The sequence below is a fragment of the Bos indicus x Bos taurus genome, chromosome 25, assembly GCF_003369695.1.
Source record: "Bos indicus x Bos taurus breed Angus x Brahman F1 hybrid chromosome 25, Bos_hybrid_MaternalHap_v2.0, whole genome shotgun sequence".
In the NCBI taxonomy this organism is placed as follows: domain Eukaryota; kingdom Metazoa; phylum Chordata; class Mammalia; order Artiodactyla; family Bovidae; genus Bos; species Bos indicus x Bos taurus.
The window spans coordinates 17,634,526-17,650,667 of NC_040100.1; the positions used below are offsets into that span (position 1 = coordinate 17,634,526).

At 49.7% G+C, this 16,142-nt stretch overlaps 1 protein-coding gene across 9 annotated transcripts in view; it reads right to left on the reverse strand.

Moving 5' to 3' along the window:
- Window positions 1-16,142, reverse strand: part of IL4R (interleukin 4 receptor) — a 50,025-nt gene that overhangs the window by 22,812 nt on the left and 11,071 nt on the right. For 2 of the 9 annotated variants that reach the window (XM_027526698.1, XM_027526690.1), the window contains exon 2: window positions 964-1,051. In XM_027526698.1, coding sequence (XP_027382499.1) covers window positions 964-1,033 — 70 coding nt within the window. In that variant the 5' untranslated portion in view covers window positions 1,034-1,051. Of the gene's footprint in view, window positions 1-963; window positions 1,055-2,863; window positions 2,972-6,302; window positions 6,473-11,895; window positions 12,105-16,142 lie in introns of those variants that run through there. The other 7 variants (XM_027526694.1, XM_027526695.1, XM_027526691.1 and 4 more) reach the window with 7 other exon arrangements.

Here is a 16,142-nt window from a genome sequence, read left to right on the forward strand (position 1 = left end):
CTGCTCTGCCGGTCTCGGCCCCACCCGTCTCACGGTGCCTCCTCCCTGCCTCCCAGCTCCCATCCTGCTCGGGCCCCCGCTTACTTAGTTGTCTCCACCTCTTCCCTCCTCCTGCTCACTGACTCCCCTAGGTCTGCCTCGTTTGGTCTCTCCAACACTCCAGGCAGGCTCTGGGCTCCAGGCCGCCACTGAGAACACTCCTAACCTGGACGTGTGCCCGGCTCCCCATTTCCTTCAAATTTTTGCTCCACTGCGACTCCAGGCAATTTATTTTACTTTTTAATTTTTAAATTGAAGGACAATTGCTTTACAGAATTTTGTGGTTTTCTGTCATACATCAAAAAGAATCAGCCATGGGTATACCCATGTCCCCTCCCTTCCTGAACCTCCCTTCCATCTTCAAATCACAGTCCTCCCCCTCCAGCCAGCATTCCGAGTCCTCCCTCATCTGCCCTATTTTGTCTCTTGCCATCACCTTCTGAATGAATTTGAGCAAAACTCTGGGAGACAGTGGAGCCTGGCATGCTGCAGTCCCTCGGGTTGCAAAGTCAGACACAACTTAGCGACTGAACAACAACAGCAGCAGCTTCTAAGGTAGCCTTTCCCGTCTCCAGGGGATCGTCCCAACCCAGGGATAGAACCTGGGTATTGCAGGCAGACTCTTAATACTAAAGTGGGTAGCCTATCCCTTCTCCAGTGGATCTTCCTGACCCAGGAATTGAACTGGGGTCTCCTGCATTGCAGGTGGATCATTTACCAGCTGAGCTATCAGGGAAGCCCCTAAGGATCTTTAGAATCTCCTTAATATTAGAAGCGTTTGTCATCAGCTGTCCCCTCCCACTATCATGCAGTCTCCTCAAATCTTTGTGTTGTTCTCTGATTATCCTGGGGGCCTGGTGCAGAAACAATCCAAAGGTCTGCTGAATGAAGGAAGGAACAGATGACTGACGGGGGGTTACTTACCAGAGCCGGCCACCCATAACAGGATCAGGCAGCTCACTGGGAACATGAGTACAGAGAGAAGCCGCCCCATCGGGAGATCCTACGGTGCCTGCTGGGAGCAAGTAATCAGGTTAGCGGTTTAGCACTGACTCGTGATCTCCCAGCCCCATCAACCCGAGGGCAGCTTTCAGAGCTTACCTCCCTCCAGACATGACCCTCCCCTGGCCAGCAACAAGCCTTCCACACCCCCCAGAGCTCTGCCTACAACCACTAAACACAACATACCCACACAAAGCCCAGAGTCAGAGCCCCAGAACACCTGTCCCAAGAGATGCTTCTTAAAAGAAACCCCACTGTCTGTTAAGTTTGAGCAAACCCCTTAGACTTCTGCAAATTCATAATACACATTAACATGTGAAGGTTCTGTTAAGTCTCACAGTAAAGGAATCTATCTTTCTTCATTTAACCCAAGGCTTACAAAATTTATTTCCAGACCTAACCTTCATTTATGTCTGTGTGTGTGTGTGTGAAAACCCCAATTAAGCTCTGGAGCAGTTTACAGTTCCTTGAAATATACTTTGGAAGTGCCAATCTTTAGTGTTCTTGCCTGGAGAATCCCAGGGACAGAGGAGCCTGGTGGGCTTCCGTCTATGGGGTCGCACAGAGTCAGACACGACTGACATGACTTAGCAGCAGCAGCAGCAACAGAGCTGGTTAAATAAATGACGGTACCCATGCCAGGAAGTATTGTGTGCTGTGCTTAGTCACTCAATCATGTCCGACTCTTTTGCAACCCCACGGACTGTAGCCTACCAGGCTCCTCTGTCCATGGGATTTCCCAGGCAAGAATACTGGAGTGGGTTGCCATTTTCTTCTCCAGGGGATCTTCCTGACCCAGGGATTGAACTTGCTTCTGTGTCTCCTGAATTGTAGGTGGATTCTTTACCCACTGAGCCAACAGGGAAGTCCCCATGAAGTACTAGGCAGCCACTGAAAGTGACGCTGCTGAGTGTGGTAGATTTACTACATCCATGGCTTAGTTCTTCACTCCTCCTGTACCCATGTAACTTTGCAGTCCCTTGGACAGCAAAGAGATCAAACCAGTGGATCCTAAAGGAAATCAACCCTGAATATTCACTGGAAGGATTGTTGCTCAAGGTGAAGCTCCAATACTTTGGCCACCTGATGCAAAGTGCCGACTCACTGGAAAAGACCCTGATGCTGGGCAAGATTGAAGGCAAAAGGAGGAGGGGACGGCAGAGGATGGGATGGTTGGATAGCATCACAGACTCAGTGGACATGAATTTGAGCAAATAGTGGACAACAGGGAAGCTTGGCGTGCTGCAGTCCATAGGGTCAGACATGACTTAGCAACTGAACACCAACAATCTTGCGGTGCTCCCACCCCCATCATCACTCCGGGTAGGGTGTTCTCCCCAACCCTTAAACCCTGGCCTCAGCTATGTGACTAGCTCCAGCCCGTAGGACATTAGCAAAAGTGATGCACAGGGAGACATGCTGTTGCAGGGCCGCTGCCTGGACAACACACCTGGGCTAGACTCTGGGAGTATGCTGACATGCAACAGCCCCAGCAGTTTCATGCTGCATTAGGGAACAGGCGGCTGCCCCATTTGGGAGAGTGAGGTCACTTGAGTTAGGTCAAGATCAGCAGGGCTGCCTGGCCAACTGGAGGCTGACCTTGGATGCACTAGTGAGATCAGCCCAGCAAAATCAGCCAAGCCCAGGTAAGCTGCCCCCATGAGCTTGAGCTAAAAATGTCTCTTGTTACATGCCCCTTGAGGTTTTGTGGTCAGCTGTTACACAACACTATTGCTGTCCCCCCCAGTCGTTACTCCACCACCCTGACTTCTAACCCCTGGATCGCTTTTTTGCTGTTTACACAAATGGAATCGTGCATCACCCCTAGTGTGTTAACGACATCCCATAATCCATGATCTGTTGGTGTTCAGTCACTCAGTCGTGTCTGCCTCTTTGCAACTCCATGGACTGCAGCATGGCAGGCTTCCCTGTCCTTCACCATCTCCTGGAGTTTGCTCAGACTCATGTCCATTGAGTCGGTGATTCCATCCAATCATCTCATCCTCTGTTGCTCTCTTCTCCTCCTGCCCTCAGTCTTTCCTAGAATCAGCACCCAATCCGTGATTGGGGAATAAAAATTAGAAAATGCGGTTACCCCAAAGAAAACCCAATTCATATCCCCCCAAATCACAAGGCCCAGCAAGAACCCCTTACGTACTGAAATCTATTCTTCCATATCTGTTCTATAAAAACTGAGAGATACATATAAATTTTATTTACCAAAATAGCAGCACCCAATACATGCTAAAGCTTAAAACTTAAACTTACTACATCCTTTAACATCATTCCAGGCCACTAGATCCCCAGCAGTTAATTAGTAGTATTCCATTGTGTGGCCATTGTCAGATTTTAGCCCTTATTTATTATGTTTATTACTTTGTTACTATAAACAGCGGGGTTTATGAGCCCTTCCTTGGAGAACCATCACCATACATTTCTCTGATTATTTCCTTAACTTTAAATACTTGCTCTGTGGCTTGGGACAGAGCAAATTGCATAACGCCCCTGTTCCTCGGTTTCCTAATGCATCAGGTGGGGCCAGTACGCTCCATTTCACTGGGATGTTATGAGGATTTTTTACAAATTAATTAATTAATTAGGCTGTGTAGAGTCTTAGTTGCAGGCATACTGGAGCTTCTCTCTAGTTGAGGCATGTGGCATATGGGATCTTATGCCGTCCAAGGATCAAACCTGAGTTCCCTATATTGGAAGGTAGATTCTTAACCGCTGGACCACCAGGGAAGTCCCTGTTGTGAGGGATTAAATAAATCTACACAGGTGGAGTCCTCAAACAGTGACCTGAACAAAGTAATGGGTCAAGTAATGTCAGCAGTTATCATCACTAAGAAAAGCGCTCAGAAGCCGACTCCCGACTCCCGAGGGGTCACGGAGTTTGCAATTTCCTCTCACCACTCCTGACGCGTAATGCCAAACGCCCTCTCAGAAGCAATAGACTGGGATGGCTCCCCTGGCTTGACTGAGAGCACCCACCCCGCCACCGGCTAGCACCGCAGCGGTCTCTATGTGGGGGTCCCATCCGGAAAAGCAGCTGCCAGGTCTCGGGCTGCTTCAAAGTTCATGCGCCATTTACAGAGTTACTCTTTCAGAGTTTTGGCTCCTTTTACTGCTCCGTGGAAAAGATACTAAGATCAACCTCACAGGTATGTTGCGAAGAGGAAGTGAGCTGTGTACCTACAGCACCTGGCACAGAGTCGGAAGCACGAGATGGGCCTAATACCACGCCAGGAGCCCCAAGCTCCGTCGGAAGCTTTCCAGTGACTTTGTCCCACTTGAAATCCCTCCACAGCGGGGCCCAGTCTCCCTCTGCACCTGGCTCCGCCTCCCTCTGTACTTGGCCCCGCCCCTCTGTACTTGGCCCCGCCTCCTCTCCACCTGGCCCCCACCTACACAGGCACTCCTGCCCCACTGGCCACCTTCACTTCCTGCCACCACTCTTCAAACACACCAGGAACTCATTCTCATCCCCATGCCTTTCCTCTCCCTATCCTCATTCATTCTTGCTCACTCTCTTGTCTCCCTCTCGTGTATTCATTTATTTATACATTTATTCATAATGAATAAACGACCCCTTAATACTCGAGTACTTTATCAAGAAACGCAAGGACAGTCACCAACATAACTACAATAGAACCATCAAAAGCAGGAAGTTAACACGGATGCCAGCTAACCCACAGACCCTATTTCCATTTTGCTAATTGCTCCGACGATGCCCTTTTATGCATCTGAGGACCATGCCATCCCAGCGCCCAGGGCTTGGCTTCTAAATATTATTCTGCACTGACAGAAACCAGAGCTCCTCGGAGAAACAGCTGACTCTAGGAGCAGGGAAAGTACACGGAAAGCTTAGAATTGTTGTGCCGGTAAGGGCGGGCTCCAAGAATGATGAGGACCTCTCGAAAAGACAGAGCCAGCTAGAATGGGTGCCCACTGGCCAAAACAGGCAAAACTGGAACCTCATAATGAATCTTTTAGTAAGCAACTGTAACCCTTAAGAGGTAAGATAGGGTGATACAGATGTCTAAGGTGATACAGATGAGTAAGTGGGGGGAACGGACAGCTCTACTTCACCACGGCAGCCTCCAAGTATCTCCCCACAAACTCATATTAATTATTATGAATTAATGAGTCAAATACTTATTAATTAACTATGCACGCATGCTAAGTCGCTTTGGTCATGTCCGATTCTTTGGGACCCCATGGACACATAGCCCACCAGGCTCCCGTGTCCATGGGATTCTCCAGGCAAGAATACTGGAGTGGGTTGCCACGCCCTCCTCCAGGCAATCTTCCTGACCCAGGGATCAAAGCACGTCTCTTAGGACTTCTGCATTGACAGCCGGGTTCTTGACCACTAACACCACCTGGGAAGCCCCATTAATTAACTTTATAGCTTTAGATATTTTGTATACAGTACTTTATATATATAGATGTATATATAATTGTATAGAGCCTTATACACAGAAACCAGGCAGATACCACCTTAACCAAATGGTATGTGTTGACATGGCCAGGGACAAATCAAGGTCACGAGCTTTCGGAAAACAATGCTCTCGGAGGACCACAGCATCCCCTCCCTGGGGGCCTGTCCCCAGTGCACGAGTCACATGGAAACAAGGAAATGTCAGACAAGCCTACTTGAAGGGTGGTCTGTATAGTAAGTGGCCTGTACTCTTCAAAAAGTGCCCTGGGCGAAAGGCAAGGAGACTGGGAGACGTTCTCCTTTCAATTGTGTATCTATCATCCCAAAAGCCCAGACAAGTGTCGTGTACGATCAAGCTCCTGGTACCTAGGACAACGCCTGTGCTAGGAAAGCATGTACAAAGCATGAATGAATTCACTTTGGACATGATCTGGCGCCTCTGATGGGCTCAGTACAGGGCTGAAAACTTTCCCTAGGGGAGACTTGGTATCCACCTGAACTGGCCTTCCTGGCAGAGCTGCTGTGAAGACCAAGGAAGGAGGGATGGGAGTGGGCTGTGATGCTGGTTTCCTTTGCCTAGTCCGCATAATCTTCCCTCTCGAAAGATCACAGAGATCCACAGCATCCTGTGACAGAGATGGCAAAGGGGTCACTCCAGCCCAAATTTTGAGTAAAGAGAAACAGAGAGGTCAAGACGCATGTCCAGGGTCACACAGCAGAAGGCTAACGTGGTGAAGTCCTCTAAAACGGTGTGGGAGGGCAAAGCAAGCCCCTTTCAGGGAAGACTGAACTATGACATGTACAGTGGGCAGGGTGTTACCTTTGATCTGTCTTGGAGGGCACATCCAGGCGTATGTATGTTCGCACACACACCCACATACGCACACCGACTGGTTTCACAGGGACAGCGGGTGTTGCATCTCAGGGGAAAACGCAAGATGTGATGTGCACGTCTTCCCACGGCACAGATGGGGTGGCAACAAGGGCTCTCTGAACATCACAGGGAATGAAAGGCAAAGGTGCCGAGAAGAAAAGGAATGAAAAGGGATAATTAGCAAGCAATCAAGGTAAGGCATGTGTCAAGAGGAAATAATTTCAAGTCCCCACCCTCCACTGTGGTATTCCTGAGATTGGGGTTGGGAGCCCAGTCCAAATGCCAACCCAGACAGGGGTGCCTGCCAATATTCCATTTCTCACACGCTGCCGTCCAGTTTCTGCTTGTAGTCCTCCATGGACGTGGTGCTCACTCCCAGGTCATTTCTGAGCAGAGCCTGACTGCTGGAAACAGCTTCTTTATCCTAACCAAGCATTGTGTAAACAGAGCCCTGCTTGTCAAGTATTCACTCGACCCTTTGCCAAGCGCACTAGAGTTATTACTTTACTGACTCAGCCGGAGAGCCCTGCAAGATGGGTTGTTATTCCCACTTTCTTCCTAAGGGAACTGAGGCCAGAGAGGTCACATAACTTGCCCATCAGATACCACAGCTAGAGAGAGGGCAGGGCAAGGGTCAGAATCCAGGTCTGCTGGGGTCTGGGCCCAGGTACCTTCCAATATACCAACTCCTTCAACTTCTCCTAGAACCACAGACTGAACCCAACAAGATGGAACGAAATGAGCCAGGAAGAGTTGGTTATTCTGCTTCCCTCTAAACTTTTTACATAGATTAATTCAATAATCAAAAGAGTCCTTCCAGCTAAAGCCATATTAACAGAAATATGAGAGCCATGACCAGGGACGTGATAGTACCCAACTGTAACTGCATCCCTTTGGAAGGAATCCTGCTGATTTGAAGCTTGTTGAGAGGATGACAACCGACACAGAGAGGGCCCCAAAACCCCAGAGGATCTAGCAGGCCCTTCCCTAAAGGGCTCTGTGCTCCCATCTCCTGCAGCCTCATCATGCAGTCAACAAATATACAATATTTACCCCAATATTTAAACAAGCCAAGTTTCCTGGAGTGGGTAGCTATTCCCTTCTCCAGGGGATCTTCTGACCCAGGGATTGAACCTGGGTCTCCTGCAATGCAGGCAGATTCTTTACTGAGCCACCAGGGAAGCCCTAAACATCACATATATATATTCAGTTCAGTTCAGTCGCTCAGTCATATCTGACTCTCTGCGACCCAATGGACTGCAGTACACCAGCCCTCTCTGTCCCTCACCAACTCCTGAGTTTATTCAAACTCATGTCCATTGAGTCAGTGATGCCATCCAACCATCTCATCCTCTGTCATCCCCTTCTCCTCCCACCTTCAATCTTTCCCAGCATCAGAGTCTTTTCAAATGAGTCAGTTCTTCACATCAGGTGGCCAAAGTATTGGAGTTTCATCTTCAACATCAGTCCTTCCAATGAATATTCAGGACTGATTTCCTTTAGGATGGACTGGTTGGATCTCCTTGCAGTCCAAAGGACTCTCAAGAGTCTTCTCCAACACCACAGTTCAAAAGCATCAGTTCTTCAGTGCTCAGCTTTCTTTATAGTCCAACTCTCACATCCATACATGACTACTGGAAAAACCATAGCCTTGACTAGACGGACCTTTGTTGGCAAAGTAATGTCTCTGCTTTTAAATAGCTGTCTAGGTTGGTCATAACTTTTCTTCCAAGGAGTAAGCATCTTTTCACTTCATGGTTGCAGTCGCCATCTGCAGTGATTTTGGAGCCCAAGAAAATAAAGTCTCTCACTGTTTCCATTGTTTCCCCATCTATTTGCCATGAAGTGATGGGACCAGATGCCATGATCTTTGTTTTCTGAATGTTGAGCTTTAAGCCAACTTTTTCACCCTCCTCTTTCACTGTCATCAAAGGCTTTTTAGTTCCTCTTCACTTTCTGCCATAAGGGTGATGTCATCTGCATATCTGAGGTTATTGATATCTCTCCCAGCAACCTTGATTCTGGCTTGTGCTTCATCCAGCCCAGTGTTTCTCAAGATGTGCTCTGCATATAAGTTAAATAAGCACGGTGACAATATACAGCCTTGACGTACTCCTTTCCCTATTTGGAACCCATCTGTTGTTCCATGTCCAGTTCTAACTGTTGCTTTCTGACCTGCATACAGATTTCTCAAGGGGCAGGTCAGGTGGTCTGGTATTCCCAACTCTTTCAGAATTTTCCACAGTTTGTGGTGATCCACATAGTCAAAGGCTTTGGCATGGTCAATAAAGCAGAAATAGATGTTTTTCTGGAACTCTCTTGCTTTTTCAATAATCCAACAGATGTTGGCAATTTGATCTCTGGTTCCTCTGACTTTTCTAAAACCAGTTTGTACATCTGGAAGTTCTTGGTTCAGGTACTGTTGAAGCCTGGCTTGGAGAATTTTGAGCATTACTTTACTAGCATGTGAGATGAGTACAATTGTGCGGTAGTTTGAGCATTCAATATTTAAAACAGCCCTATGAAGTAGGTACTATTATTTTTTCCCATTTTCATATGAGGAAACCAAGGCTCAGAAAAGTTTGGTGACTTGTCTGAGGTTACAGAGAGGTAACAGTCCTGGGATCTGAACAGGGGCAGTCAGGATCCAGAGCCTTTGCTGGCTCTTAACTACTATAGGTGTTTAGACACCGGAGTCCTCAAAGCTTTGGAGGTCACTGACTCATCTAAACATCCGTTGCAAACTCCAAGATCTTTTCCTAGAAAAGCGCAAACATTTAATTTTGCATTCCATCTTAGTGGTTCACACAGAGGTTACTTGAGCTTGCCTGCTTGGGTGCTAAGTCATTTCAGTTGTGTCCAACTCTTTGTGACCCTATGGACCATAGCCCGCCAGGCTCCTTGGTCCATGGGATTCTCCAGGCAAGAATACTGGAGTGGGTTGCCATGCCTTCCTCCAGGGGATCTTCCCAACCCAAGGATCGAACTCACGTCTCCTGTGTCCTGTACTGATAGGCAGGTTCTTTACCACTGAACCACCAGGGAAGCCCACTTGAGCTTGCTGAAGCCCAAGTAAGGACTCCAGGTCAAAGGCCCTCCTATAGGCCATGAGCAGTGTTTGAGAATCTCTGAATAGGGTCATGTCAAGCTTTTTTCCAAAACCTAGTTTGGAGGTAGGGAGAACAATGGAATAAGGGGAAGCCAGGGGTGGGGGGGCAGTGAGCAGTTACTACAAACATGAGTTACCCCATCTTGCACCCCATGTTGCCATCTTGCACCCCATGTCACAGCCAGAATCATTTTAAAATTGGAAACCAGGCTATGATCTGCTCACTTCACTGGCCTCTGGCTCCTGAAAGATGTCTTCACTCGGAGGGGTGGGGGGGAGCGGGCCACAGAGCCCCAAGGGTTCACAACCCATCCCAGAACAGCATCTCTGACTCAGCATCAGATCCAAACCCCGGAATGCAAACAGCCAATCCAAAAGGGTACACGCTGTGCGATTCCATTTATGTAACGTTCTTGAAATGATCAAATTATGGAAATGGTGAATAGATGAGTGGCTGCCGGTGGCGGCGGGAGGGCGTGGCAGGGAAGGAGGGAGGGAGGGGGGTGTGCCTATAAAAGGCAACCCGAGGATCCTGGAGAGGGAAAGGGCTGTTCTGTGTCTCACTGTGGTTGTGGAGACAAAACCTGTGCACGTGATAAGGTTAAACTAATAAGAATCAGGCTAACAAAATGAATAAAAAGAACATGTGTGTGCGTGCTTGCCTGTAAACACATGCAGACAAGCACAACAGGGGCTATCTGAGGACGATCAGGGGATTCTATCCATGTCAATATCTTGGTTGTGATATTGAACTCCAGTTTTGTAAGACAGTATTACCTTTCGCAGAAAGAGTATAAGGGACCTCTCTGTATTATTTCTTACAACTGTGTGGATGAATTCTTAGTTTTGTCGTGTTGTTGCTTAGTCGCTCAGTCATGTCTAACTCTTTGCGACCCCATGGACGGTAGCCCACCAGGCTCCTCTGTCCATGGGGATTTCCCAGGCAAGAATATTGGAGTGCGTTGCCATGCCCTTCTCCATGGGATCTTCCCAAGTCAGGGATCAAGCCTAGGTCTCCCACATTGTAGGCAGATTCTTTACCTTCTGAGTCACCAGGGAAGCCCTTGTTCTTACAACAATTATCATAAAATTAAAAGTTTAAGAAAATGCACACACAAAAAAATCCCAAATCCCTGTAATGATCTGGATCCTGAGACCTCAGTACTATTCCCTCCTATTCCTGCTCCGTTTCCCCAAGCGCCTTTCATCCCAGTGGCCTTCTGAACACTCTGATGTACTCCTGTCTCTTTGCTCCTTTGCAGCCTACATATCAGGAAACACCACGCAACGAGGGCTCACGTTACCTCTTATCTAGGCACCTTGTTTATTTCTGTCATGCACTTATCACCACCTCTAATCATATCACTGAGGTTATATGTGTGAATGTTTATTTCAGGATGTGGATGGCAAAGACACAAAGCTTTGGTAACAAAAATGTTTTTAACTTTCCCAGATCAAAACACACCAGGAAGAAAAAAAGCAAGCAAGCAAAAGATTAGCAAAATAGTAGCAATCTGCATTCTAGAAAGTGAAGGGCCTTCATATACAAAGTGGTCTTACAAATCGATAAAACAAACATCTTTTTGAGAAAAACAGCTGTGGTTATTGCTTTGTCCCTGTGTCTAAACAATGCCTGACATGTACACGGTGTGTGCTCATGAAACATCTATGAAATGTTGGTTAAAATTCAACCACAGTGAAGACAATAATGTTTTTAAACATGGAGTATGTATCAAGCCTCTGCTCATTCCACTTGCTATGCATATATAATGCTTATTATGTGCTTGCAGGACTTGGTTCCAAGTGCCTATAACATACTGAGCAATTTAGTTCTCACAAGTACCGTTAAAATCCCCAGTTAAAAAAAAAAAATCTTTTTATGTTATTTCTTATTTGAATGACATTTATTTTGGTCATTTTCTACTAAATTCAGCTATGTTCTTTTTTCTTATTTTTTTTGTTTCAATTTTTAAAATTTATTTTATTTTTTAATTGAAAAATAATTGAATTTTGTTGTTTTCTATCAAACCTCAACATGAATCAGCCATTGGTATACATACATCCTCTCCCTCTTGATCCTCCCTCCCATCTCTCTCCCCATCCCACCAATCCCCATTTTAATGATGAGGCCACAGAGGCACAGAGAGGTTAGCGCACTTGCTTGTGGGCACAGAGCTAGGATCTGAATCCAGGCAATCTCACTCCAGAACCCATGCACCTAACCACTCACTGCCTCTAGAAACACAGTTCCTGAAGCCCTGGCATGCAGCGTTACCAGTCCCGCTGGCCAGAGAGGAAGCCTGAAGCCTCAAGAGGACAAGTGACAAAGCCAAGGTCACAGAGTTAGGAAGCAGCAGAGTTGGGGGAAGTCTGAGCCAAGAAGAGAGCAGAAGCACCCAGAGTGTGCGGCAGGAGACACACTTAACTCACTCTTTTGATCTGGGGGGAGATGAGCGGTGAGTCCTGAAATGTCAGAAGCCAGCAGGGGTATGGAAGCGACCCGTCTGCTTGACCCGTCTGCCCGTCCTGAGCCCAGCGGGGTGCACAGGCCTCCTACTCCTCTTTCCTCTCTTGGCTGCGACCCAGTGAAGGGAGGGGTGGTGGTGGAGGGGGTGGATCAGTGGACAGGATGCAGCCAGCCCCGTGACAAGGAGCACGCGGAGAGGGAGCCCAGGACAGCAGGGCCGTGGGGGGACCGCCCCTGGGAGCTGCTGACTCCTGAAACTTCACAATCTGAAGCTGGCCGGCAGCTTCCCTTGCTCTCCGGGGCAGCTCAGCCGGTCTGGCAGGGGGCCAGGAGGGAAAGGAAGACACAGCCTTCCCAGAACTGCTGCCCAGTGAGGGTTCCCGGAACCAGTGGCCACATCAGCTGCCCCACCCAAAACAGAGGCTGGCCAGGCCAGGGCCCCGAGATGGCCTGGGCTCTGCCTGCCTGCCCCACTCCCAACCCGAGAAGGGAGGGGAGGGGTTGCTGGTTGGAGGGCTGCTTCTGCTGCCACCAGGAGCAAGAACCACCTCACTCAAGAGCCTGCCAGGCTCCCTGTGTACCTACTGTGTGCTCCAGGCCTCACCAGGCTCCCTGTGTGCCTACTGCATGCTGATGTCCTCACCAGGCTCCCCATGTACCTACTGTGTGCTCCAGGCCTCCCTAGGCTCCCCATGTACCTTCTGTGTGCTTCAGTCCTCACCAGGCTCCCCAGGTACCTACTGTGTGCTCCAAGCCTCACCAGGCTCCCTGTGTGCCTACTGTGTGCTGCTGTCCTCACCAGGCTCCCCGTGTACCTACTGTGTGCTGATGTCCTAACCAGGCTCCCCAGGTACCTACTGTGTGCTCCAGGCCTCACCAGGCTCCCTGTGTACTTACTGTGTGCTCCTGTCCTCACCAGGCTTCCCGTGTACCTACTGTGTGCTCCTGTCCTCACCAGGCTCCCCGTGTACCTACTGTGTGCTCCTGTCCTCACCAGGCTCCCTATGTAACCTACTGTGTGCTCCTGTCCCCACCAGGCTCCCCGTGTACCTACTGTGTGCTCCCATCCTCACCCACTCACTCGTGCCCCACGTATTTTTTTTTTTTTCATTTTTATTTATTTTTGGTTGCACTGAGTCTTCGTTGCTGCTCGGGGGCTTTCTCTAGTTACAGCAAGCAGGGGCTACTCTTCCTGGTGTGTGTGGGCGTCTCACTGTAGTGGCTTCTCTTTGTTGCGGAACACGGGCTCTACGTGTGTGGGCTTCAGTACCTGTGGCACATGGGCTTAGTTGCTCCACAGCATGTGGAATCTTCCTGGACCAGGGATTGAACCTGCATCCCCTGCACTGGCAGGCAGATTCTTATCCACTATGCTACCACGGAAGTCCTGCCTCGTATATTCTTGTTGCAGGTGCTTTCTTAGCACTTACTATCTGCCAGCTACTACAGATGTGGAAAAGGACATTCATTCATTCATTCATGTCTTCCTCCTTGCCTTTAACAAATATTTGAGCCAGAAGAAAAGTTACTGGAGGATCTGGGGCACAGAGGTGAGACTATCAAAGGCTCCCTCTGGCCTGGGGGGTCAAAGGCAGAAGCGGAGCCCCATGAGGAGGCCACTGGACTAACCCAGGTACTAGGCGCCAGGTGTGCCAGGGTTGTAGGGAAGAAGAGGTAAGAATGGGTTAAATTCTAGATCTGATTTGAAGGTAGAGTCAACAGGCTTTGCTGACAGAATGGAGTTTGAGGGCTGGGGCAGAGAAAAGGGGATTAGAAGGAGTAAAAAAAATGATTCTGAGGGACTTCCCTGGTGGTCACAGTGCTTAAGAATCCATCTGCCAATGCAGGGGACTTGAGGTTGATCCCTGGTCTGGGAAGACCCCACAGTGCCGCAGGGCAGCTAAGCTCGTGTGCCACAAGTACTGAAGCCCACGTTCTGCAACAAGACAAACCACCACAATGAGGAGCCTCTGTGCAGCAACAAAGACCCAGCACAGTCAATACAAAAATAAATAAACAATTTTTATAAAATGACCCTGAGGGCTTTGGCCTGAGCCATTGGAAGGATGGAGGTGCCACCCACCAAGATGGAGTGGACTGAGGTCAGCCACCATCAGATACGTAGGAGGCTGTGAGGGTGGAGCTGTCAGTGCTGAGGGGCCGGGAAGGTCCCCCTGGTCCCACAGGGTCGGTGAGGGCGGGTGGGATGGGTAAATGAACAAGACTTGCCCAGGGGAGGGGCGGCGGTGTGTGGAGAGGAAGGAAGAACATGTCCCAGAAGGCACGTGGCCCCGCCAGGGCAGGAAACCTGCTTCACCTTCTGTAAGGAGAAACCTAGCCCCGCACCTGGCACAGAGCAGGAACGCCACAAATGAGCCTGTGTATTTGACTTTATTCCCATTTTTACACTGATACAGTGCTTCCTTAGTGCAGGGCGCTGATCTAGGATGCTTAAGGACCCCTGTGAGATGAATACAATGATGAAACCCATTTTACAGTTTCTGAAGGAGCCTAAAAGGAGGAAGGTGTGGTCCATTTCCCATCCCACAAGACAGGCCCTGGGCTGCAGCGATGGGTAAGGGTCCTCCAGCAGGGCAACACTGTCTACCAGGGATGGTAAGCAATTCAGACCCCGTCCCCAAGGCAATAGGGAGCCACTGAAGGCTATTAAGCAGGAGGGGAGCTGCTTTCCAGAAATCTCACTCTGACCTGTGTGTGAATGACCACAGGAGCAGTTGACACAGGAGCGGGTACTGCCGGAGCTGCAGAAGAGCAGGCAGCATCAGCTCTGTCTGGGAGGTGGACGTGGCAGAACCTGGTGATGCCTAGTGGCTGGGAGCGGCAGGTGGCCTTGGGCTGGGGTACGGACGGATGGGTGGATTGTGGGGGAATGCTGGGAAGAGGTGTGGTGTTGCTGGGGAAGATCACATGCTTTGAGGCACTGTGGACTTGGTGAGTCCAAATGGGTGATGGACCCAGGAGGCATCCAGGAGGCAGTATGTCCGAGCAGCCCAGAGCTCAGAGGGAAGGCTCACGTTGGAGGAGACAGGTTTGTGGGTCATCAGCTGTGGCTCAAGCCCAGGGTTCGCTGTGCAGAGTGAGACACAGCTGCGTCTGGGGGGCAGGAGAGGGTTGGGGACTGTGGACCTCCTTCATGGGACTCACTTGGGCCAGACTCCCAGAGTGAGGGTCACCATCTCAGGGACGGGCTGGCATCCTACTCCAACAGCCACTTTATGGCAATGTGGACACTCAGGTTGGCTGTGGACACGGTGAGTGCAAGTGTCCACAGGAGAGGCATCTGGGTGATCCCATCTAGCATCCTGGAAGCCACGCCTATCCTCAGAAGGTACCAGAGCCCCCAGGAAGGAAGCTGAGACTGAGGCACCTGTGTGCAGACATCACCTGCTGAGCCAACAGCCAGCCTCCATCACTCTACAAGACCTTCTCCTGCTTCGTGTCTCTGCCCACACTATCCTCATTGCTTATCACTCACGCACACCTGCTGTGCGCTGTCCAAACCTGCCCCCCCACCTGGAGAAAGCCAGCTCCTACAAGGCCAGAGGCTATGCCCACCCTGTTCGCTGCTATAGCCCTACAGCCTAGCACAGGGCCTGGCACACAGCAGGGGGCTTCCATAGATATTTGCTGAATGGAAGAATGAATGGACGAGTGCCCCCTGGCTGTGTGCAGTGAGGTCTGGCCAGCCAACCCTGATGGAGGCAGGGATACAACTCCCAGAACTGGTGTTTTCTGCCTTGCACTGCTGGATAAGCACTGACCAATCTGGGCTCAGAGTCTCCTTGAATACCCCGATGCAGGCACCACACGGATCTTGGCCACCCCAGAGAGGAGGCGGGGGCTGACCTCCCAAGAGCTGGTAATTGGGGCATTATCATGATTAGTGCTCACTGCCCTAAGACACAGATATAAGATGTCTGGAGCTCCGGATGCTGATTAGATTTTGGCCGTCTTAGTGATAGTCACGGCTCCTGGTGCGCCTCCTTCCTAAGGTCACCAGAAGTCACCATGATTTCCCCCAGTTCCTTGAGTCTTTAGAGATCAGGCCCTGGGCCCCTCTGCCCATAGGGCCCACCCCTCTTCCCCAGCCGAGGAACATGGAAGGTGCAATTATTATCATTCCCTTTGTAGACAGGGAGAAAGTGAGGCCCAGAGAAGTTCAGAAACCTGCTTGAGGATGCTCAGCGAG